Source organism: Oryx dammah, unplaced genomic scaffold (genome assembly GCF_014754425.2).
Source record: "Oryx dammah isolate SB20612 unplaced genomic scaffold, SCBI_Odam_1.1 HiC_scaffold_29, whole genome shotgun sequence".
NCBI lineage: Eukaryota > Metazoa > Chordata > Mammalia > Artiodactyla > Bovidae > Oryx > Oryx dammah.
The window spans coordinates 77,013,533-77,039,344 of NW_024070213.1; the positions used below are offsets into that span (position 1 = coordinate 77,013,533).

The 25,812-nt window shown below is 34.0% G+C and overlaps 1 protein-coding gene across 1 annotated transcript in view; it reads left to right on the top strand.

Moving 5' to 3' along the window:
* The window catches only part of MUC19 (mucin 19, oligomeric), a 76,581-nt gene that overhangs the window by 38,888 nt on the left and 11,881 nt on the right, over positions 1 to 25,812 (top strand). The window contains 16 exon segments of the mRNA XM_040233941.1: positions 667 to 816; positions 2,724 to 2,818; positions 3,231 to 3,357; positions 5,811 to 6,057; positions 8,523 to 8,575; positions 8,673 to 8,773; positions 9,037 to 9,188; positions 9,483 to 9,621; positions 10,596 to 10,700; positions 10,789 to 10,983; positions 11,833 to 12,072; positions 12,145 to 12,301; positions 13,607 to 13,732; positions 14,606 to 14,747; positions 15,390 to 15,421; positions 16,927 to 16,968. Coding sequence (XP_040089875.1) covers positions 667 to 816; positions 2,724 to 2,818; positions 3,231 to 3,357; positions 5,811 to 6,057; positions 8,523 to 8,575; positions 8,673 to 8,773; positions 9,037 to 9,188; positions 9,483 to 9,621; positions 10,596 to 10,700; positions 10,789 to 10,983; positions 11,833 to 12,072; positions 12,145 to 12,301; positions 13,607 to 13,732; positions 14,606 to 14,747; positions 15,390 to 15,421; positions 16,927 to 16,968 — 2,103 coding nt within the window.

Below are 25,812 nucleotides of genomic sequence, written 5' to 3' on the forward strand. Positions count from 1 at the left end.
ATGTTACTAAAACTGATTTGTGGAAGAATAGATGAAAATATTATAAATCTTTTGAAAATCAATTCCAAATACAAGTTGTATTACAACTTGTCTTTCTGCTCATAGATTATCTTTCTTTTACTGAGGTTTTCTATTACAGAAATCAGTTTTTACATACTATTACAAATATCAAACAAAACAAAGAAACCTTGGCAAATTCCACATTTACTCATGTAAAACCATCTAAGTTTTTGCAAGATACTTTTGCTTAACCAGTGAACATTTTTCACTTATTTATACATAGGCAAAAAAATGTAATTTAAGGGTCAGAAGGGTCCAGATAAGAAAAGCAGGTAGCTCTTAACATGATTCAACTCTTCACAATGAAACTGAATACGTGTAGTCATAAACTTTCTACTTTAGGCATGCTTTCTAAAGCCTTGTCAAAGGAGGCTAAGTTACAACAACAAACAGGAAGAAAATAATATTCATGTCAAATGGTGTTTCAGTGCCCCTGGAATTATAAATGGCAGTATTAACCTGATATGTCATGAAATATTACTTATATGTATAAAGACTAACCAAGACATACTCTCATGTGGCTCATACATGATTTGATTTGAGCAAAGAACTGAATATGAATCCAAAGGTGAGAAGATGCTGAAATTTTTTCTGTGCTTTCTACAGGACTCTGTGGTTCCCACAACAACAGAGCAGAGGATGATTTCATGTCAAGTCAGAACATATTAGAAAAGACATCTCAGGCATTTGCTAGTTCTTGGGAAATGATGCCCTGTCCTAAAGCTAGCACTGCTTCATGCATCAGTATAGAAAAAGGTAATGTTTATTGAACCTCAAACTGTAATTAGATATTTGCTACTGGAATTATAAACTTGTTCTGATAATGAGACTACTAGATAATCCAGTTTTTCAGCTAGTGTTTGTGAACTTTTTCAGCTTTAAAGGGAACAGTGGAGAAACAATTTGACTGGCTGATGGCACTCTTAGAAAACAGGCTTCTCATTCGGGAACAGAGGGAGGAAGAGACACTGTTGTCTTCTCTAGCCATTCTTTCCCTCCACGTAGTTTCTCCATAGTTTTAAAATGATAGGGTTAGAGGAGACTTCACTCATCACTTCTTTTATTATTATTTCTATTTTATATAATTGTAGAAGGGATCATTTCTTTGAATAGTGATACTCACCCAAATTGCTGAGACACTTCGTGGTACAGCTGTAGTTAGATCCAGTCTCCTAACCACTAATATTCATCATGTATATTAGTTATACCAAACCCCAAATAGAGATTTTAGTGGAAAAGCTGTACACTTATATGATTCTGCTGACATTTTAGCTTACCAAGGACTTTCATACATATTATCGATAATTCAATTTATTTCTACAAAGAGTGGTAAAGGACGTGGATGAGGTTATTATTCCCATTCATGTAGATGGTGATAATGGAGATTTAGATAGGGTGTTCTCAATAAGGTGTAATCCAAGTGTTTTGAGTCCGAGTCTTTCTCTAATTGTTCCTCTAGTGTCATTGATTTTAACATATGCTTCATTTTATGTTGCTTCTTTCATAAATAATGGAATGCAATGGAAGGTAAGTTAAATATATATTATAATGAAATGTTAATTTGTTATTTTTTAATTAATCTGCTTACTTGAAACAAATATCTGATCAGTTTATAAACTACTAAAGTGACTCCTTCTGAAGTTTCACTTATTTGTTTTGATTTAAAAGATGAGTTGATAAATGCATTAACATCAGTATGGTAATACACACAGTATGGTTTTTGTCATTATTTTATTTTGTGGGTGTTGCAATGAAAATAAAATGAGAATAGGTAAAAAAAATATATACATCTCATAAGAAACCAAGCCAATTTATGTTAAGCAGACTATATGTTAACACTTTTGAGAGATATGTAAATGACTCAATTTTCAGTGTTTTAAATATAACTTAATAAAATAAAATACAGAAAATTAAACAATAATAAGATGTTAGTAATATTTACATAAAAGCATTGATACCTAGTTGCAAGTTTGTCAAAATTTTAAGAATAATTGGCCTCAATGTCCTTTTAATAGGTTCAGTCATTGTGCTTTATTGCTTCTTGGTGACGGTCACTTTGAAAAGTCAGTCAGCAAATAGTTAAAAAAAAATTCTAGCAATGTTTGTGCTAGTCATGGTCTCATCCTTAAGAATTTGCAAATCACTGAGCAAAACATTTTTGACTTAAATGGTTGTTTTGAGAATTCTATCTTCAATTGATTTAACAGAAGACTATTGATAAATCTATCAAGTATCAATTAAGCAGCTAGGTGAAATTATTTTATTTTAATTATTGATAGTGTTTTTGTCTAGTTTATGACCTTCAGAAACACTGATTTAACCTCCTGGAGTGACAGCATCAACCTTTCATAATTTAACATAAATATGTACTTTAAACTAAAGTTACCTAAATAATCTGGTTCCCTTATTCATATTTTATATAGAAATTGCACTTCAGAAAAAGGTTAACTGATTTAATATAAAAGTCCAAAGCTAATAAAGATTTGTTTCTTATTATATCATGTTTCTTTTTGCATGATAACAAATTATAGCATAACACTTTAAAAACCAATTGTTTTAATAAAGACACAAAGCAGAGTATAGTTTTAAAAATTCACACTTTCTCTTTTAATTAAAAAATTATGATATTTAATCTAGTGTTGGGTGCATTAATTTTCTTCCAGAACGGTTTGCTGAAAGGCACTGTGGAATTCTTCTTGATTTGAGTGGTCCTTTTGCTTCTTGCCATTCAATTGTGGACCCTAAACCATATCATGAGGTATGTGAATGTCTAACATTAACAGCCCTTTTTGAGAAATATTTTTATAATACTAAAAAAAGCATCAGATATTAAAAATGTTCAAATAGCAGCCATTTTCAGTAGATTAAGACATACATTTAGGTTTAAATTGGATTATATTACTTTATTCAATTGTTAGACATACCAACTCAAAAAAGAGGGACTAGAAAATAACCCCACATGAGGAAAATCTTGAATAAGTTTCTCTAAGTTCTTGGAAAACTCAGTTAATATTTGATTTGCTAATTTGCATATTTTGAGACATAAAGTAATTCCAAAAGTTTCAAAGACAATATATTTTCCAGAAGAGGAGTGGTTATGAACTGATTTGTTATACCAGTTTACCTGTTCTGAATATTTTCATAATATAAATTTGTTTCTTATTTTAAAGGAATGCAAAAAATACACTTGCACTTGTGAAAATAGCCAAGATTGCCTGTGTACAATTTTAGGCAACTATGTGAAAGCATGTGCTGAGAAGGAAACTTCCATGGTAGGATGGAGAGCTGGGCTATGTGGTAAGCAGAATAGAGGCTTTAGATAACTCTACTTTCTTCTCAGTTTTACAACAGGTGTGTGTGTGTGTGTGTTTAGTGTAGTTTTTGCTGTTCAGTTGCTCAGTTGTATCTGACTCATTGTAACCAACCTCATGGACTGCAGCATGTCAGTCTTCCCTGTCCTTCACCATCTCCTGGAGCTTGCTCAAACTCATGTCCATTTAGTTGGTGATGCCATCCAAACATCTCATCCTCTGTCATCCCCTTCTCCTCCTGCCTTCAATCTTTCCCAGCATCAGGGTCTTTTCTAATGAGTTGGCTCTTCACATCAGGTGGCCAAGGTATTGGAGCTTGAGCTTCAGCATCAGTCCTTCCAATGAATATTCAGGGTTGATTTCCTTTAGGACTGGCTGGTTTGATATCCTTGTAGTCCAAGGCACCCTCAAGAGACTTCTCCAATACCACATTTCAAAAGCATCAATTCTTTGGTACTCAGCCTTCTTTATAGCTCAACTCTCACATCCATATGTAGTTTAATTTAGTATGTAGTTTAATTTAATGTGTAATTTAGGTGTGTGTATTTACAAATTTGTATTTGGTTCTTTCAAAGATGATTTTCTTTATTTTTAAATAATGGCAACACACTCCAGTATTCTTGCCTGGGAAATCCCGTGGACAGAGGAACCTGGCAGGCCACAGTCCTCAGTGTTACAAAGCATCAGACACAGACTTACTGACTAAACTATATGTTTGTTTAGTCCTTGCATATTTATTTCTTGATTTATTTCTTCAGTTCAGTTCAGTTCAGTCCCTCAGTCGTGTCCGACTCTTTGCAAACCCATGAATCACAGCATGCCAGGCCACCCTGTCCATCACCAACTCCCGGAGTTCCATCTAACTCATATCCATAGAGTTGGAGATGCCATCCATCCATCTCATCCTCTGTTGTCCCCTTTTCCTCCTGCCCCCAATCCGTCCCAGCATCACAGTCTTTTCCAATGAGTCAACTCTTCGCATGAGGTGGCCAAAGTATTGGAGCTTCAGCTTATTATCAGTCCTTCTAATGAACACCCAGGACTGATCTCCTTTAGAATGGACTGGTTGGATCTTGCAGTCCAAGGGACTCTCAAGAGTCTTCTCCAACACCACAGTTCAAAAGCATCAATTCTTCAGCACTCAGCTTTCTTTACAGACCACCTCTCACATCCATACATGACTACTGGAAAAACCATAGCCTTGACTAGATGGACCTTTGTTGGCAAAGTAATGTCTCTGCTTTTGAATATGCTATCTAGGTTGGTCATAACTTTCCTCCCAAGGAGTAAGCGTCTTTTAATTTCATGGCTGCAGTCACCATCTGCAGTGGTTTTGGAGCCCTCCAAAATAAAGTCTGACACTGTTTGCACTGTTTCCCCATCTATTTCCCATGAAGTGATGGGACCAGATGCCATGATCTTCATTTCTGAATGTTGAGCTTTAAGCCAACTTTTTCACTCTCCTCTTTCACTTTCATCAAGAGGCTTTTTAGTTCCTCTTCACTTTCTGCCATAAGGGTGGTGTCATCTGCGTATCTAAGGTTATTGATATTTCTTTGGCAATCTTGATTCCAGGTTGTGCTTCTTCCAGCCCAGTGTTTCTCATGATGTACTCTGCATATAAGTTAAATAAGCAGGGTGACAATATACAGCCTTAACGTATTATATCCAGTCTTGGTTCCCTCTAATTCTTCTACAGAGAAATCAGTATAATCTTTAAAGTAAAACCAAATAAAACTAGCCTGATCATGTGACATTTCAGTCAAAACAAGTCAGTGGCATTTTATGGCTTTCAGGCTAAAGACCAAACTGCTTGCAAGGTTTATAGTTTCTATTCTCTTACTTGCTCTTTGAAAGAATTCCCCTCTCTTCTGTGGGCTTCCCTGGTGGCTCAGAGGTTAAAGTGTCTGCCTGGAATGCGGGAGACCTGGGTTTGATCCCTGGGTCGGGAAGATCCCCTGGAGAAGGAAATGGCAATCCACTCCAGTACTCTTGCCTGGATTGGACATGACTTCACTTTCACTTTCCCCTCTCTTCTAACGTAAGTCGTTTTCCAGATATAGAATTCCCTTTCTCTAGGCTATCTTCATGCTGTCTATCTGTCCCTCCTCTTCACTAAGGGTAGGTCCCAGCTATACACACTCAGAGCTTCCTATTTTGCTTTTTAGCACGTACCACGATTGTCTTTTCCCAAGGAATATAAGCTGCCTGAGAGCAGTGAACTATCTATCTTGTTTATGGGCTTTATCTCCAGCAGAATGTGTAAACATTATAGCAGTGTCTCAACACTGACAGAAAAAAAGGACAAGTACTTTTTCTTTTATTATTCATAACCCAACTATGGTTAATTCACTATAATATGATAAATGTCCAGTTGAATTAAGATTATTAATTACTCTAGATATTTACATACTGACCATATTCTCCCTATACCAACAGATCAATCTTGTCCTAGTGAACTAGTTTTCAAGTACAACGTAAAAACCTGCAATAGTTCTTGCCGATCATTGTCAGAGAGAGATAAAAGCTGTGATATGGAAGGCATTCCAGTTGATGGATGCACTTGCCCTGATGGAATGTACAAGAATAATGAAGGAAATTGTGTTTCAAAATCTCAGTGTGACTGCTACATAAATGATGAGGTCGTGCAACCAGGCAAACTCATCCATATTGATGACAATAAATGGTATGGAAATTACATATATACTTGTTATGACTTTAAAATCAAGATACTTTGCTTTTCAAAGAAATAGTCTTTTGCTAGGATGAAATCTTCTTTAGAACTGCCAAATTTTCATTAAAGTTTAATATTCCCTGGAGTGTACATTTCACTATAATGGCCATTGCTGATATATCCCACTCATGTTTGGTTTTAAATGACAGTAGCAAAATATTCTAGCAGCTGCTATGTACAGAGAATGCAAAGCAATTTCATATTCAGGCAATGATTCCTAGTTGTCTCTCAGCATTTATTGTTCAACAAAGTTATTCAATAAATGCCTACCATGTGCCAGGCTTTGTGCTAAGCACTGAAGTTGCAAAGATGAGTGGTCATTGTCTTGGACTCAGAGTAAGTATGGTGCAGACTATTGCAAAGAGGTTTATATACTATCATATGGTACCAGAAAGGGCCAGTTGCTACCTCAGGAAATTTAAAAAAGAAAAAAAGAAAAACACAACTTCTCAGAAGAGACCAGCATTTCAGTTTTCCTAAGGGATGAATCTTTTTCCTGACAAAATTGGAGTGTGAAGAGTGACTTCCAGTCAAGGAAACCGAATGCAGTAATGTAGGAAATGCTTGAAATAGTATTGTACATGTCGGTTGTTGTTACACAAGATTGTGCTGGAAAAGAAGAAAGTAGCCAGGCCATATTCCAGAATTTAAACTTTGTTCCAGGGTGGTAGGAGATATTGAAGAACTATAACTTTTTATGATGGATAAAGAGGTTGTGATTCCTGCAGTTTGGGCAAAATAATTTATCTACATTTCTAATTTCATGTACAGAAATAGCTATTCTTAAAAACATAACTGCAAAAGTGAAGCAGTCATTCCAAAAATTTTGGATGCACCTTCTCTCTTTTCTTTAATTCCATGTCGATGTGTGGCAAAACCACCACAAGATTGTAATTAGCCTCCAACTAAAATAAATAAATTAATTTTTAAAAGATATCATTTAGCAATGAATAATAATAATTTGGTCATTTTAAAGGAAAATGTGTAACAACTCCTTTTAATCAATAAAGTGCACAAAACATTTGGTTTGGATTTGATTAACGATACTTTCCCAGTAAATGCTGAAGAATCAGTAGATCACTTAGGCTAGCACCTCCAAATTACGGATGGTGTTAGCATTGTCCTATTTTAAATATCTAAAACCTCTTATTTATACTACTGTGTGAACCAACTTGACTGTTCTTTGTTCTCTCTTTGTCATGTTTCCGGTACTGTCACTGGAATGTCATATCTAAAGCACTATTCTAATTGTGCCACTTAGCTGCTCAAAAACTGGTGACAGTTGGTTAAAGAATAGAAACAAACTTGCATGTCATTTTAGACTATCTGAAATCTGGTTATAACTTACTTCTACCACTTTTCCCTATGTATCCTACCTTCTATCCAAACAAGTCATTAGAACATGCCTTGTTCTTTCCTTTGTCACAGCTTTGCATCTTATCAGCAACATCTGTTGAAACTTACTTATCCATTAAAATCCAGCCATCTTTTCCATTTAGTTTTCTGCATGTCCATAAGAACCTTATTTGTACATTTCTATAATGCATACAAGTTATATCTTATAATTTGTTACATTTTATGCATTTTTTTTGGCTTGCAAGGTGGCTCAGGGGTAAAGAATCCACCTGCCAATGCTGGAGGCACAGAAGACACTGGTTTGATCCCTGGGTCGGGAAGATCCCCTGGAGGAGGAAATGGCAACCCACTCCAGTATTCTTGCCTGGGAAATCACATGGACGGAGGAGCCTGGTGGTTTGCAAAGAATCAGACATGATTGAGCAGATGCACATGCATCTTTTTCTTTAAAAACATTTATTTATTGTTATTATATTTTTTACTTTACAATATTGTATTGGTTTGCCATACATCAGCATGAATCCGCCACGGGTGTACACGTGTTCCCAATCCTGAACCCCCCTCCCACCTCCCTCCACATATCATCCCTCTGGGTCATCCCAGAGCACCAGCCCCAAGCATCCTGTATCCTGCATCGAACCTAGACTGGCGATTCATTTCTTATATGATATTATACATGTTTCAGTGCCATTCTCCCAAATCATCCCACCCTCTCCCTCTCCCACAGAGTCCAAAAGTCTGTTCTATACATCTGTGTCTCTTTTGCTGTCTCACATACAGGGTTATTGTTACCATTTTTCTAAATTCCATGTATGTGCGTTAGTATACTGTATTGGTGTTTTTCTTTCTGGCTTACTTCACTCTGTATAATCAGCTCCAGTTTCATCCACCTCATTAGAACTGATTCAAATGTATTCTTTCTTTTGGGGGATTGTATCTCATTGATCTTATTATTCGTGATAAAGCAGGGGATTTATGAATGAGGGATGAAAGTTGCTCTAACAGTGTATTAAGCTGTCATTGAAATTTTATTTAAATTTATAATTTTCTTTTATTTCCAGTGTCTGTAGAGATGGGATTCTTCTTTGCCAGACTCCCATTGATTTGACACTACGTAAGTTTTGAAATCACGACGCAAGCTTAAGATATCTACTTTGGTTAAAATAAGCAGATCAAGAGGCCCTTGACTAACAACTTCCTTTGTCTCACAGAGAATTGTTCTGGAGGGGCTGAATATGTTGACTGTAGGAATCCTAAGGCACAGAGGAGAGTTGATAGTACATGTAGCACTCGGAACATACCTAGTTTTGATGTAAGTAACATGGTATTAGAGTTTAGATTTTTGATAACTTTTATTTCAAAAAAACACTTTTGTTTCAGTGAAGATGGAAATTAAAACATCAAAGGAAAATAATTAGAAGGTCATATTATTTTTGTGTGTCATTTTGATTTGTCAAATGCTGATTCTAGCTCTATACTTGGTTTATTTATGCATTGTCAAGTATTAATACAACTGATAATGCAATGAATTTAGACTAGTGCCTCATGGTGTATATTTTATATTTACTCCTATAGGAGAACTTGCCTTGCAAACGTGGGTGCTATTGTCCTGAAGGAATGGTTCGAAATTCTAAAGGGAACTGTGTCTTTCCTGATGACTGCCCATGCTCTTTTGGTGGACGAGAGTATGACCAAGGAAGTGTCACCTCAGTTGGCTGCAACAAATGGTACATAATAAAGAATTACTGTTTTATTTGTTTTGGATATTAGAAAGTATACAATCTACTCTTATTTTTATGGGAAAGGAGTCATACTTTGGGATATTTGGAAAAATGATGGTCAGATGTTAGAAAAACTATTTTAAAAACAAATTTTATACAGCATTGAAAGTTGAACATTATATAATGGACAACTGCAAAATTTAAACTGATATGCTTTGTGCTTCTTTACAAAAGCAATATGAGTTCAGTCATAATCTTGGCATGATATAATTACCACGCTCTATCATTGTTTTCTTCTAGTACTTGCATAAAAGGATCTTGGAACTGTACACAAAATGAATGTCAAACCACTTGTCATATCTATGGGGAAGGTCATGTTAGAACTTTTGATGGAAAAAGTTACAGCTTTGATGGTCTCTGCCAGTATTCATTTATCGAGGTAATTACAAGTGTGTTTTTAAACAATTTTTCTTTACTTCATAATTATTAGATGAACTCTGGGAAATTTTATTCTCAAAATGTGAATTAAATAAAAAAACATGCTGCATATATGTTTCTTGAAGGCAGTAAAACGTAATATAATGTAGTGATGATTCTGGAGCCAGTAGGCCTAAATTCCACTCATGCCTCTGCCATTTCTTAGATGTGTGACTTATTTTGGGCACATACCTTAATTTCTCTGTGTCTGTTTCCTTAACTGTATGATGGAAATAGCCCCTACTTGAAACCAAATTAGAGAAAATATTGGAACACGTAATAAGTGCTCAATAAATGTTAGATGTCATTATTTTAGCAATAGTACTATCAGCAACAATGACAGTTACCATTTTACGAGTGCTTCTTTTCCAAGTGGATCTATATATTTAATAATTTATAATATAAAACGCTTATATTATTATCCCCATGAAGGAGATGAAGAAGTTGAGGTTTATAGAGGTTAAGCAACATGAACTACTAGGTAGAAAATGCCATATTCAAACCTAGATCTGTCAGTTTCTGGAGTCCATGCTTGCTCCATAATATGGATTGTTTTGCATGAGTTTTGAGTGAATATTAAGTTTCATATGAATCACTAAAGAAAAAGATGTCTTTATCTAGCTATCTGAACAATCTAGAAATAAATTTAAGATTATAAACTTACATGATATATATATATACACATCTATGGAATAATTCTAAGCTTGTATGGAAGTAATGGGAAAAGAACTGAGTCAAAGAAGTTAGTTTGGACTCAGCCAAGACTACAGACTTGTAACACAGATAACCATTGTCTTTGGGAAATTCCATAATGTAACATATGGTAATTTATTAGGTATAGGGTGTCACTGTCTAAGAAATATTTGTCTGATACAAATATTGTAATTGAGTTCCATGTTCCTGATATAAATTATTATTAAAATTTAATTTTTAAAGGATTATTGTGGTCGTGAAAATGGCACATTCCGTATTTTAACTGAAAGCGTCCCGTGCTGTGAGGATGGACTTACATGCTCAAGAAAAATTATAGTTGCTTTTCAGGTACAGTACTATTTTTTTTCCCCCTCAGATTATGAACTGCCATATAAGATTGATGTTACTGTAAGTAAGTCTGTCTTTTAATTTACAGGATCAAAATATTGTCTTGCATGATGGTAAAGTCACAGCAGTCAAAACTACAGAAAGTAAGGAATGTGAACTCAATGGAAATTCATACTCTGTTCATACCGTTGGCCTCTATTTGATTCTGAAATTTTTAAATGGAATAACCATAATTTGGGACAAAAATACAAGAATTTCTGTTATACTGGATCCACGCTGGAATGTATGTATATCACTTTCATATATATATATATATGCATATATGTATATATAAGTATACCATAACAGAGCAAATAGCAAACAGATACAGATAGTCTACTTCAGTCATGTCCTACTCTTTGCGACCCCATGAACTGTAGCCCACCAGGCTCCTCTGTCCATGGGATTCTCCAGGCAAGAATACGGCAGTGGGTTGCCATGCCCTCCTCCAGGGGATCTTCCTGACCCAGGGATTGAACCTGTGACTCCTGTGACTCTCCTGCATTGAAGGTGGATTCTTTACCACTGAACCACTGAGGAAGTCTGCAAATAGCATAGTAGAAGTGAAATCATTTTTGCTACTGAGAATTAGAGGACATATTCAAAGGTAGAAAGTGGCAGAATGGCAATATTTATTAGAGAGCAATGCTACATCTGTTCAATCTCACATGTAATATTAAATGTAATCAAAGATGATAGAATTTGGTGGAAAATAAATGCAATAAAGCTGATGAATTGTATTTTAGCCATATTTGGTTGCTTGATGTAAAGATAGAATTAATGTAGTTTTCAGAGCAAATATTCTAAGAACTTAGGAGTACAGTCCTGTCAAATTTGAAGCTAGTGAATGTAATTATTTTTTAATTCTTAAAGCATGTATCTTGATCAGTACTAGATCATTTTGCAATATAGAACTCCTTGTATTAAACAGGAGGAGAAGCTTATCTACAGATTCTGGTTTTCTTCCAAAATTTGGAATGTAAAATAAACTTGTATACAATCTTAATATCTTTATTATATATCTATCTAAATCTATCTGTCTGTGTATCTCTAGCATAACGCCCTTTTTCAGTACTCTTTCTGATCTATGTAGGGCCAGGTGTGCGGTCTCTGTGGAAATAACAATGGTGATCTGAAGGATGATTTCACCACAAGATACTCATCAGTAGCTGCTGGAACCCTGGAATTTGGAAATAGTTGGAAAACAAGTCAAGAATGTTCAGACACAGTCGCTCAAACCTTCCCATGTGACTCAAATCCATACTGTAAAGCCTGGGCCGTGCGGAAGTGTGAGATCATTCGGGACAGCACCTTCAGAGAGTGTCACAATAAGGTAGGGGGGCCCCGAGAGCAACGACAGGCACAGGCTTTGCCCTCAGAGACTCATGTGCTGTGCTCTCCTTAGGTGGACCCCAATGAGTACTACGATGCATGTATTGAAGAAGCTTGTGCCTGTGATATGGAGGGCAAGTACCTGGGATTCTGCACGGCCGTGGCAATGTACGCAGAGGCATGCAGTGCAGTTGGAGTCTGTGTCACATGGAGAAAACCAGACCTCTGTCGTAAGTCAAGTCCATATGTTGCTGTTCTTTAAACCTTAATTAGAGAGACTCGTTTTGTTGAGACTATCAATCTTCTCATATTTTCTAGAAAATACATAGTCTTGGGCATAAACAGGCTTAAAACATGTTAATATGTTTGTGATGGAAAAAAAATACCTATTTCAGAAAATGTAGCACTTAACATGGTGCATCAAATTCAATTTTAGTTTCAAAAGTTCTGTTCACAGAGGAAGATTGAATATTGATGGAAAATATTTCTTATTCATAGATGAGCAATGAACTGCCTACCTATCTTGGTATAGTTACATATTCTTAAATATTTACCTCACATATCACTTTTGTTTGAAGTCTTCACACATCATCTTGAAAATGTTTACAGAGCTCTAGTCAAGATACACTGTAATATGAATATAAACGGAATTTTGATATGTGTGAAATGTGGTAACTTTACTAGAAATTAGTCAACTCTTTTTCTTCCAAAGGAAGGTATTGTAAGAGAAAATGTGACAAATGAGAAATGTTGAAATTAAATCTGCATTTTATTTGGTCTATTATGTACCACTTTGCATATTGAAATATTATATTGAATATTATATTATATTATAGTTACCTCATTTAGGAACTGTTATTTACATTTAAAAAGACCAGTTTTCCTAGAGATTTATTTTCCTGACTTAAGGCTAGACATTAAAACCACGAATATACTGTATGATCTAAAATAGCTCAAAAACTGGAAAAGTTAATGTTTACTCTTCTCCCTAAAATCAACCTTATTGTGAGATTTTTTTTAAATGCTATTTTGATTCTATAAGTTTCCCTTCCTTTTTTAAAAATTGTTTTGGCTCATATGACAATTTGGATACAGCAAAAGGACTTAATAAGACAGAATGATATACTTTGTGTGTGTGTGTGCTTAGGGCTTCCCTCATAGCTCAGTCAGTAAAGAGTCTGACTGCAATGCAGGAGATGCGGGTTTGATCCCTGGATCGTGAAGATCCTCTGGAGAAGGAAATGGCAACCCCCTCCAGTATTCTTGCCTGGGGAATCCCATGGACGGAGGAGCCTGTCAGGCTATAGTCTACGGGGGTCACAAGAGTTGGACACGACTAAGTGACTAAGCACACACACAACAATAAGCAGATGGAAATTTGGATACAGCCAAAGGACGTAATAAGACAGAATGATATACTTTAGGTCTGTTTATTGTTAGTATCATTCAAAATCTCTCATAAAAATGCTTTGGAATATTAAAGTTGAAAATTGTCATATAATGAATACAAGTAATTTGATATAATTCAATCATAGCTGTCTACTGTGATTATTATAATGCACCTGGGGAATTCAGCTGGCATTATGAACCTTGTGGCACAGTGACTGCCAAAACATGCAAAGATCGAGTAATTGGCCAGAAATTTTCTGCACTTTTAGAAGGTAAGACGTATTTTAATAATATCGGCAAAAAGGTGCAAATTATACTGATATCCTAAAACTGGGAAATGTTGTTAGTTTCTGGCAGTTCAGGGTCTTACATTTTTTTAATTTAATGGGTAGCTAGTTATCTTTATTATGACATTAATATTTCTACATTAGAAACATTTCCTCTAGACATAAATTATCTATTTAACAGGAGAGAGAAAGAGAACATAGTGCTCTCATCCTACTAGCAATCTTTATACGTTTCATTAGACAAGGTATTTGTTGAGCCTATAGTTGCAGAATGCAACATATAACATTGTCTCACTTGAATGGAGGCCAGTTAACTATATCCACAGTTAAAATGTACTTTACTCTTAGCATTACATATCTTAGATAAAAATAAAGAAGTGGCAAGAAAACAAGATGATACAAAAACTTTCTGACAGTCACATCTATGTTAAATCCCAGGCTTTGGGATATTTTCAGCCCATTTTATTATGATTTCTGTTACCTTCATCTATCTGATGAAATTGTATTTAGAATTGGTATTCACGAAAGTATTTAGAATTGGCATTCACGTTTCAAGACACACACTTATCCCAGTCGTGTGTTATGTTCAACACCGTGGCTGTCATTAAAGTAGTAAATCACTTAAAATATTTAGGAAATATTTTAGAAAAAATTAAGTCAGCTGAAATTTCTAAGTTCTCAGGTTGATATTTCATTGCCAAAGAATCTGAATCCTGTTCAATCTTATATGGTTTTCACTAAAAGTGTGCTGTTATCTACTTCAGTTCTTGGAATCATTGAAGTAAGTATACAAATATATAATGCAGTATGAGGAGTTTCAGCAAATAGAGATGAACTGAGGGCCATTTTTACACACAGGCTGTTATGCCAAATGCCCAGACAGTGCTCCCTACCTGGATGAGAACACCATGAAGTGCGTCAGTTTGGCTGAGTGCAGCTGCTTCTACAATGATATCGTACCAGCTGGTGGAGTGATTCAAGATAACTGTGGGAGAACATGGTATGTTCTCCAACTGTCCAATAGTTCTGTTTCTTACATTTTTATATAGAAAACAAGAAAAAAATCAATGAATATATTTTAACTCTGTTATTTCTAAGTGAAGAAGTCAGCTTTAGGTTCAGTTTTATGGTACGTATTTTGGTTATTTTGTGTTTTCATTAAATTCACATATGACTAATGATTTGTTAAATCTTAGTGGAAAAGACAGCAGAGAAAATGTCACTATGTTGTTTTGGGTAAAAGGAAAGTTTTCATTCTATAAATGTAAGATCATGTTTATAGGCTTTCAAGAGGAGGTCTGTACTAGAGCAGCATGTCCATCAAAAAACATTGTGTTTAAAACTGAAAATGTAAGAACCAACTTTACAGCTTGATTCCAAACATTCTTTCAGGTCCCAAGAATTTCTCAGTGAAAAGATTAGGAAACAGTACAGGGAAAAACAAAAACAAAACCAATTTGAATCCATAACATGCTCTTGGGGAAACAATTATTTATTTTTCTCTTATTTGGTTCTGTTTTGATCTTCACTGTTAGACAATTTGTTGCTTTAAATTTAGGAGATGTATATACTTAGGAGTTAAATTTTTCAAGTTCTTTCTCTTTTTGATTGTTTCTTTTTTTGTTTATAATTTAACTTTCAGCTATTGCATCGCAGGAGAATTGGAGTGCAGTGGTGAGTCACTATATTTTCCTCTAATTGATTTAGGAAAGATGAGATAAAGAGTTTGGAGTCTTTTTAGACCATCAACAGCAGAGGAGTATGTACTTAATGCTTTAGACTGTTCCTCGGTGGATTGACACAATTCCATTTCAGTGTGTTTGTTTATGTTGGGTCAGTTCAAAACCAATGCTGCCAAGGCACTCCAAACCACTGGTAGATGGGGGCAGTTCTCTTGCCCTACTCTTGCCTGTCTGTAGGCTCTGGGAACTAAGAAGTGAAACATCAGTTAAAATAGTTTAATAAAGGGATGGAATGGAAGATGATATATAGATAGAATTAACTACTTGAAGGATTATTCATATGCAACATATATCTTAAAAAGAAATTTCAATAAACTTCAAAAGAATATATAAATGATTCTTTTTGTGTATTCGAAATTGCAAGAAGTGAAATAAAAAAGAAACAGATCATTCATAGGCAACTTGAGTTTTAGAATTTTTTTCACAACTTTTCATTTCTGTCAATAATAGTAATTTGTGATTATTTCAGAAACTGCTTCAACAAATTCGACATATACAGGTAAAATCATCATTATGGTTTAGATGTGTATTTCTGCTTTATTTTTATGATAATCATTTATAGTTTCACATGAATCTATGCCAGTAAAAGATATGCTAATAAATATATTGATATAAAATTTCAAATTAAAATTGTTACTAGAAAATATTTCAAAATATAATTTCATTATACTATTGTGAGTTAAGTTAGTAACGTAATTAGAACATAAAATAGGTATTACATGCTTATTATTAGTTGAACATCATCATCCAAAGCTTGACATTTTTAAATGATAATTTGAACAAATGGAATAAAAAAGTGAATGTGATCTCCGGTGAAGTAAATATTTTGAAATCATGATTATGCTGGGAGGTGAGAACACAGAAACAAAAATTAATTTATTTTTCTTAACTTGTGTATTTCTTGCAAGCTATAAGGCTATTTTACTGGGCAAAATGCAGTTTAACCTTGGGTTTGGAACTTTAAATGCACTGGTTGGTAAGTGTGCTTAGAGTTACTGCAGTACACTTACATACTACTTCTCATTGATCAATATTTGGAGGTAATGTCAATTAAGAGATAGTATTATAAATTGGAAGCCTTAGGTTTTGATAATGAATTTAGTATGTGATCATCAGTGAAGTGATATTTATTTTAGTTATCATAGGTTAGTTTCCTAAAGCTAAGTGCAGAGTTCATCTTGGCCCAAAAATAGACTTAATAAAGTTCCTGTGAGATTTTGGTTAAGTGGTAATAACAGAAAATAATGAATCATTTTTGTTGGACATACAATAAGAAGAGTTATTAACACTGATCTAAATGAAAGATTGTTTTGTCAATTAACCGCATACAATTTCAGAAATGTTTATTGAGTTTATGGCAACTGGTTTCTTGAAATAAATTTGCCAGCAAAATTATTTAAGTGATATATTTTCATAAATATTGTCTTCCCCAAACAGTTTCTACTACAACAGCTACCTCCATACTAAGCACCGAAGCAGGTAAAAAAATTGTTTTTTAGCATCTAGATAAGTTATGAATGAGTTTGCAACTCAGGCATTTTGGCCCTTTCCCTCAAAGTTGTCATTTTCTATTTATTTATTTCTTAAATGCCAAATAGTAAGGTCTACATCCAATTGTGATATTGAAGAATCTCTTCCCTATTTAGAGACCATGTGTCCTAAAAAGAACATTCTGCATGTTACTAATTTGGAAAAAAATGGCTACAGAAGAAAATTCTATGCTAAATTCCTTGAAAATAAATTGTATTTTCTTTTCAACTGACACCAAAGAATTTTATCTTTAACTGAATCACTTGTAATCAAAGCAGTGGTCAAAGAAGTACAGGAGTATATTAAAATGTGTGAGCATCTGGTAAATGAACTTAACTGTTGCATTTCATCATTTATTTGTGTTCTAGAGATATAATAGTTGTGTCTAAATAAATACTTTATAATCTTGTTTTTCAAAACCATCTGAACATACATTTCCAAATATTTGTCTCCTCCTTTGTATAGCACTTACACTGGTCTCCAACAGCTCAGGCACAGGTAAGCAATAGTCATCAACCACAACTTAAGAGGGTCTTAAAAGAAAATCCAAAACTTTCTTTTGCAGTATTATTTATACCTTTGCAATTACATTTTTGGGGGGAGATTTTTTTTTTCTGTTTTTGTTTTGTTTTTAAGATTTTAGAAAAAAGTGTTATACAAACTGATAAGAGTCTTTGACTTTTTACTTGTGGTCTATGGATTTTAAACTTTAATTTTATGTTTTGACATCTATTTATTTAATCAGATATCTCTGAAACATTAATTTCAAGTTGATCCATTTTATGTATGACCATAGATGTTATCAGAAACATAATTTTCCTTCCATATAAAACATTTTTTCCCATTATTTTCTCCAATTCAGTAGCTTCCATTCCAGGGATTACATCAAGCAGTGAAATAACAGGTAGGTGAATCAGAAAACTTATGAAATGACAAAAAAGGTTTTTACATATATTAGAATTGTTTTTTTAATATATTAGTATCAAGAGAGCCATTCTCCTATACTTAGAATCTTTTTCTTCACCTAACTGAACACTGTTTTCCTTTCTCTGGCTATTTATTACTTTTTCTAGTTATTTATTACTTTGTCTATCTTGGTATATACATATATATTTTAAAATGTGACATTTTTATTAAGGTATAATTGGCATATAATATCATATTAGTTTCAGGTGTTCAACATAATGACTTGGTATTTGCATATTTTACAAAATGATCACATTTTATCTAGGTAACATCCTTAAAGTCACAGATAAGGGTTTGCATCCTTGTATTCTTAACTGCATTTAGTCCCAAGCTACAAGTATTTGTAGAATGAATGGATATTTCTTCTTTTTCCTTATCCCTAATTTTTAAATTATGTTTTTTCTTTTGTCACAGAATTTCTAGCCTAGTCATTAGACCAATGATTAGATGTTATTTATGCTGATGAAGCTTATAGTTTATACATTTCATTTAATAGAGTTAATATATCTTCTCTAGAAAGGGGTATTGTGTAAAATCAAGATTATTTTTGGTTTATAATTTTATATCATGATATAGAATTAGAACTAATTTGGAGCACTTTGTAATTTTGGTGTTGTCAATTAGTTGGTACTTAATACCATGTTCCTTATATTCTAAGGGCAAACATGTCAAAGTATCACCATCATAGTGTGGAATATCATAAAAGTGGCCAACTGACATGTTTAATTTATATCAAACTTTCTCTTATGTTGAATATCATTAGTAGCTGTGGCTCTTTCAGTTTAAATTTAGAGAGTGACCCATTACAGAAATATATCTTTTTTATTCTACAGTTGTAAATCTATTTCTGATGGCCTACTAATGATTTCATCCTGAGTTGTTTAAATACATTGCAGAATAATTTTCTAGCTACGTAGTATCTCAGCCATAACCAATAATCTGAACTGCTAATTCTCAGCCTGATTCTCATTCGAAAATAAGCAATTTAGTTCAGTTTATACAGGTCTCTTTCAGTTAAAATATAATCATTCATTCAACTACCAAAACTTTTGAATCTTGAAACCATTTAAAGTATTCTTAACTATTGATTTGATGAGTTATATATTCATGTACCCTGAAGGAGGGCATGGCAACACACTCCAGTATTCTTGCCTGGAGAATCCATGGACAGAAGAGCCTGGCAGGCTATGATCCACAGGGTTGTAAAGAGTTGGACACGTGAAACAAATTAGCACACATACTCATGTACGTTGTTGTTCAGTTAATAAGTGGTATCAACTCCTTCTGACCCCATGGACTGCAGCAGGACAGGCTCTTCTGTTCTCCACTGTCTCTTGGAGTTTGCTCAAATTCATGTCCATTGAGTCTACAATGATATCTAACCATCTCATCCTCTGTTGCCCCCATCGTTTTTGCCTTCAACCTTTCCCAGCATCAGGGTCTTTTCCAATAAGTTGGTTTTTTTATAAGGTGGCCAAAGTATTGGTGCTTCAGCTTCAGCAACAGTCCTTCCAATGAATATTCAGGGTTAATTTTCTTTAGGATTGACTGGTTTGATCTCCCTGTAGTCCATGGGACTCTCAAGAGTCTTCTCCAGCACTACAATTTGAAAGCATCAGTTCTTTGGTGAGCAACCTCCTTTATGATCCAACTTTCACATCCAAATATGACTACAGGAAAAACCATAGCTTTGACTATATGGACTTTGTTGGCAAAGTGATATTTCCTCTTTTTTAATAAGCTGTCTAGGTTTGTCATAGCTTTTTTCCAAGGAGCAAGTGTCTTTTTGTTTCATAGCTGCAGTCAATGTCTACAGTGATTTTGGAGCCCAGGGAAAGACTATCTGTCACGGCTTCCACTTTTCCCCCATCTATTTTGCCATTAATTGAGGGGTCTAGATGGCATGATCTTAGTTTGTTTTTTTAATTTTAATGTTGAATTTCAAGCCAACTTTTTCTATCTCCTCTTTCACCCTCATTAAGAGGCTCTTTAGTTCCTCTTCACTTTCTGCCTCTAGAGTGGCATCGTCTGCATATCTGAGGCTGTAGATGTTTTTCCTGGCAATCTCAATTCCAGCATGTGATTTATCCAGCCCAGCATTTGGCATGATGTACTCTGCCTATAAGTTAAATAAGCAGGGTGACAGTATACAGCCTTGTTATACTCCTTTACCAATTTTGGACCAGTCAGGAGTTCCATGTCTAGTTCTAACTGTTGTTTCTTGACCTGAATACAGGGTTCTTAGAAGACAGGTAAGGTGATCTGATACTCTTGTCCCTTTAAGAATTTTCCACAGTTTCTTGTGATCTACACAGTGAAAAGGCTTTCTCATAGTCATTGAAGCAGAAGTAGAGATGTTTTTCTGGAATTCCTTTGCTTTCTCCATGATCCAACGAATGTTGGCAATTTGATATCTGGTTCCTCTGCTTTTCTAAGTCCAGCTTGTACTTCTGGAAGTTCTCAGTTCACATACTGCTGAAACCTAATTTGAAGGATTTTGAGCATAACCTTGCAAGCATGTAAAATAAATGCAATGTATGGTACTTTGAACATTCTTTGGCATTGCCCTTCTTTGGGATTGGAATGAAAATTGACCTTTTCGAGTCCTGTGGCCACTGCTGAGTTTTCCAAATTTGCTGATATATTGTTTGCAGAATTTTAACAGCATTAACTTTTAGGATTTGAAATAACTCAGCAGGAATTTCATCACCTCCATTAGCTTTGTTTGTAGTGATGCTTCCTAAGGCCCACTTAACATCACACTCCAGGATGTCTGGCTGTAGGTGAGGAACCACGCCATTGTAATCAACCAGGTCATTAATTATCCAGACCTTTCCAGTATAGTTCTGTGTTCTTGCCACCTCTTCTTAATATCTTCTGGTTATATTAGATCCTACCATATCTGTCCTTTATTTTGCCTATCCTTGTATGAAATGTTCCCTTGGTATCTCCAATTTTCTTGAAGAGATCTCTAACCTTTCCTATTCTATTGTTTTCCTCTATATCTTTCTATCATTCATTTAGGAAGGCCTTCTTATCTCTCCTTTTTATCCTCTGGAACTCTGACTTCAGTTGGGTGCATCTTTTCCTTTCTCCCTTGCCTTTGGCTTCTCTTCTTTCTTCAGCTATATGTAAAGCCTCCTCAGACAACCACTTTGCCTTCTTACATTTCTTTTACATGGGGATGGTTTTGGTCACTGCCTCCTGTACAGTGTTATGAACCTCCATCCTTAGTTCTTCAGCACTTCTACCAGGTTTAATCCTTTGACTCTATTCTTCACCACCACTGTATAATCATAAGGGATTCGATTTAGGTCATACTTGAATGGCTTTGTGGTTTTCTCTATGTCTTTCAATTTAAGCCTGAATTTTGCAGTATGAAGTGCATAATCTGAGCCACAGTCAGCTCCAGGTCTTGTTTTTGCTGACTGTATAGAGCTCTTTGTCTTTGCTGCAAAGAACATAATCAGTCTGATTTCAGGATTGACCATCTATTGGTGATGTCCATGTGTAGAATTGTCTCTTGTATTGTTGGAAAAGAGAATTTGTTATGACCAACTTGTTCTCTTGACATAACCATATTAGCCCTTGCCCTGCTTCATTTTGTACTCCAAGGCCAAACTTGCCTGTTACTCTGGGTATCTCTTGACTTTCTACTTTTGCATTCCAACCCCCTACGATTGAAATGACATTATTATTATTATTATTATTTGGTATTAGTTCTAGGAGGTCTTCTAGGTCTTCATAGAACCAGTCAGCTTCAAATTCTTCAGCATCAGTGGTTGGGGTCATAGACTTGGATTACTATGATATTGAATGGCTTGGCTTCGAAATGAACAGAGATCATTTTGTCATTTTTGAGATTGTACTCAAGTACCACATTTTGGACTCTTGTTGATTATGAGGGCTACTCCATTTCTTCTAAGGAATTCTTGCCCACAGTAGTAGATCTCATGGTCACCTGAATTAAATTCACCCATTCCAGTCCATTTTAGTTCACTGATTCCTGAGATGTTGATGTTCAGTCTTGTCATTTCCTGCTTGATCAGACCCCATTTATTTTGATTCATGGTCCTAATATTCTAGGTTCCTATGCAATATTTTTCTTTACAGCATCAAACTTTATTTTCATCACCAAACATATCCACTACTGAGTATCATTTCTGCTTTGGCATAGGTGCTTCCTTCTTTCTGGAGCTATTTGTAGTTGCCCTCTGCTCTTCCCCAGTTTGGACATTTTCCAACCAAGGGGGCTCATCTTCTGGTGTCATACCTTTTTACTTTTTCATACTGTTCATGGGGTTCTCCAAGCATGAGTACTGGAGTGGGTTGCCATCTTCTCCTCCAAGGAATCATAAGCAATGTGGATTATTTCAATATAATGCTGATACATGCATCTTGTATAAAAAGTAGGCAATCAGAACTAAGAAAACTGTTTTGATATTTTCCAGTTTATACATATATTTTCTTTTGCCGCTTTTTTCTTCCCCAAACATTTGATTTTGAACATAGTATTCTGGCAATATAATTCTGTCAGATTTTGTATTGTAGCAGCAAACTTTTCATATAAAACAAAAAGCCATGAGTAGATTACCTAGAGCTTTAGTGAGCAACTTATGAAGTTTTAGGTATAATATTAACCTTAAAATACTACAAAAATTGCTACAAAAATACTACATCAATTGCTTCTACTGTAGCATTTAAAAATTATAAACCTAATGTAGAGTTTTATTATAAGGAAAATTAGCTAGGTGCTTTTCCCCCTGAATTCATTTGTCGTTATTTATGACTTTTAATGCTTAATCTTACCAAATCTTATAGTTTCATTTAATTTCACAGAACCTCCAGAAGACATTCATGATCTATAGTTATAATATTAATAGTTTACTAAAATGTCATCTTAGTACTATAGTATTAATACAAGATCCAGCTAACATTAATAATAGCTTTTAATGAGAGTTTACTATGTTTGAGTCATGATACCAAGTATTTTTTGTTCAATTTCTCATTAAATCTCAGTAATCTCCTAATTGTTATTTCCCACAACACCCTCCCCTTCATATTTTACAGGGAGGAGATGCAAATAGCTTAAATTATTTTGCCAATAATACAAAGGTCAAAAGAAAAAAAGAGACTTTCTGGTATGATATAGAGAGAAATCAGGGTTGTTTTTCTTTTCCTTTTTATCTTTGAGAGTCAGAAAATATAATTTCACAGATGTGAATCAGTAAGGCTCCCCAGTGTTAATCTGAAATCAGGAGACAAAATTAGTTTTAGAAGTTTATTTTTTCATGTTAAAGTTGTGTAAATGTGCCACAAATCAAAATTTTAAATAGATTTAGTCAAATAATCATAAATATAGAGAAAATATTGATTATCAAGTTATCAAACCAGTGGTACCTTTCCAGCATTTTGATAATGTAGATGTGGCTTTATACTGTTGCTAGAATAAATTAGTGTCTATTTCCCAGATGAGCTAAAGCATATAAAATTTTATATATCAATTTATTTTCCATTTAAAAATCATTATTAGTAGTTTAATCCTTAGGCCCTACTACTATTCTACCTCTTCTTTTCTGAGACTATGCCCATATCATATATAACAGGTAGGGATTTAGAAAGTATTCACTTAATAATTGATTTAGTTTCCTCAAAAATCTGTGACTTGGGGGCTCAGATCATATCACTTGGTTATCTTTGTTGAGTAGATGGATTGCATAACCATAAATTGAATACTTCAAGTTGTGCTATAGGTTCCTGAATACAAAATATTCAGAATACAAAATATTCAGAATAAAATTTTACTTTTTTGAATTTTAACAATCATAAGAGATAGTATGTCAATCTACTGGTGACTAGAGAATCATAACAATCTATTTAAAGTGAGGATGGCAGTCAGAAGAATCTCAGAAGTACTAGAATGTTTGTGGCAATCTTCTTTAGAAGCTCTTTAAAAAAAAAAGCCAAATTTAATGACCTATTGATCTTCATTTTCATGTAAGAATAAACATTTAATTTTAAGGCACACCAACATACATAAAAAATAACTGGTTTTATAAATTCATCCAATAAGCATCACACCATAGTAAAAATAAATCAGTTTAAAGGTTTGCTTTTAGAACACTTTTAAGGGGATTAAGGATCCTTTTTGTGGAGCAATTGCCTTGCACAGATTGTAGGCTTGAAAGTCACATCCCATCTCTCTTACTGACATCAATGATTTAGAAGTTGAAAGCCATTTGACAAATTGTGATGAATTCATAACTACATAATGATCTTTGTTTTTTAGCCTTGTAGTGGTGAACCTCTTTTGATCAGAGATGAGAAAAATGGATCCCTAAATAAGAGTTTAGTCATCATTAACAAGCTTCTTGTTCCTTTCTAAATATAGCATGCTTCAACAAAAACATTTAAATAGATACTGAAAAGCAAAATGTAATATTTCCAGATATAATATAACTAGGAAGACATATCATTTTGACTATGTATTGCCTCTCCATGAACTATTTACAATAGATGGAAGGATTTCTTTTTTAGACATGAGAATCCATTTTACTTAGAATTTTGGCTTACTGTCTCAGTGTTCTAAATGTACTTTCCTTCTGGATAATATATAGTCCTTTTGAGTTGAATCAATTTGCTTAGTTGGTTAATTTAATTTAGCCAAAGCTGTTCTATTTTTATTTTCTGCATTGTCTTCAAATATCAATTTGGTATTTTTAAAAAATCCTATGATTCTTGAATAGGTAAGATTTATTTCAAAAAGAGACTGTGCAGAAGGGTAGGTACTTTTTGCCATTGTCTTGTTCCCTGAGTGAAATATTTTCGATCAAGTGCTAGACCAAACTTCCTTGTATCAAGTACTTTTCACTGGCCTTTAGTTGGTTTTGTGTTTCTTTTCTTTCTTTCTTTTTTTAAACCTATTCCTTAAAAGGATTGAGCAAATTATTCTAAAACTCCTTTCATAAATTTAAATGACCTTCTCAGATGGATCAAAAGTATTTCTTCCAGACAGGTAGAAAGAGAAAGGCCAAGGTCTTCAGAAGAATGATGAAGTATTTGACTTTATAACTTTGAGAGCACAAAGGAAGTAATATGCCAAGCTTACACTTTTCCCCATGTTTTGTAAATCTTTTTTTTTTCTATGCAATAAATGCATTCAAAGAGTTAAAATGCCCTGAGAAATGCCTAGCCAAGCATTCCAATAAATATGTTATTTTAGAAGAAAAATTATGCAATCGTGATTTTTGTTGTTGTTCAGATTGACAGATCTTGACATAGAACTAACATTTACTGAGCACTATTCTAAACATTTGACACATATTACCTCATTTGATACAGAACTCTATGAAGTGGGTGCCATTATTTTCCTCAATTTACAAATGAGGAAATGGAAGCACAAAATGTTAAATTATGCATTCATAGTCACTTGGTAATAAGTAGCAAAGAAAGGATTAAAATCCAGAACATATTTTTCTAGATTCAATCTTAACACTTTTGTGTTTTGACATTTAAGAAAGAAAATAATGTTAAATTTAATTTAAGTATTATTAAAATAGTAGCATATAATTGCAGAATTTAATTTCAAATTTTGATTTGTGTTAAAATTTATAATTTGTTTTTCTATTAAAACTAAAAATAACTCATTGACTAAATGGAATACTAATTCATATAATTTAAAAAAGTAGGTATGTTACGTAACAGTTTAACATCTTAAAATGCATTTTTATTTTCTCAAAAAGTTAAAATATCAGAATTTTACAATTATAGATTGTATATACATTTTATTTGCTTGTGTAATCACTTATTCTAAAATTGTATCAATCA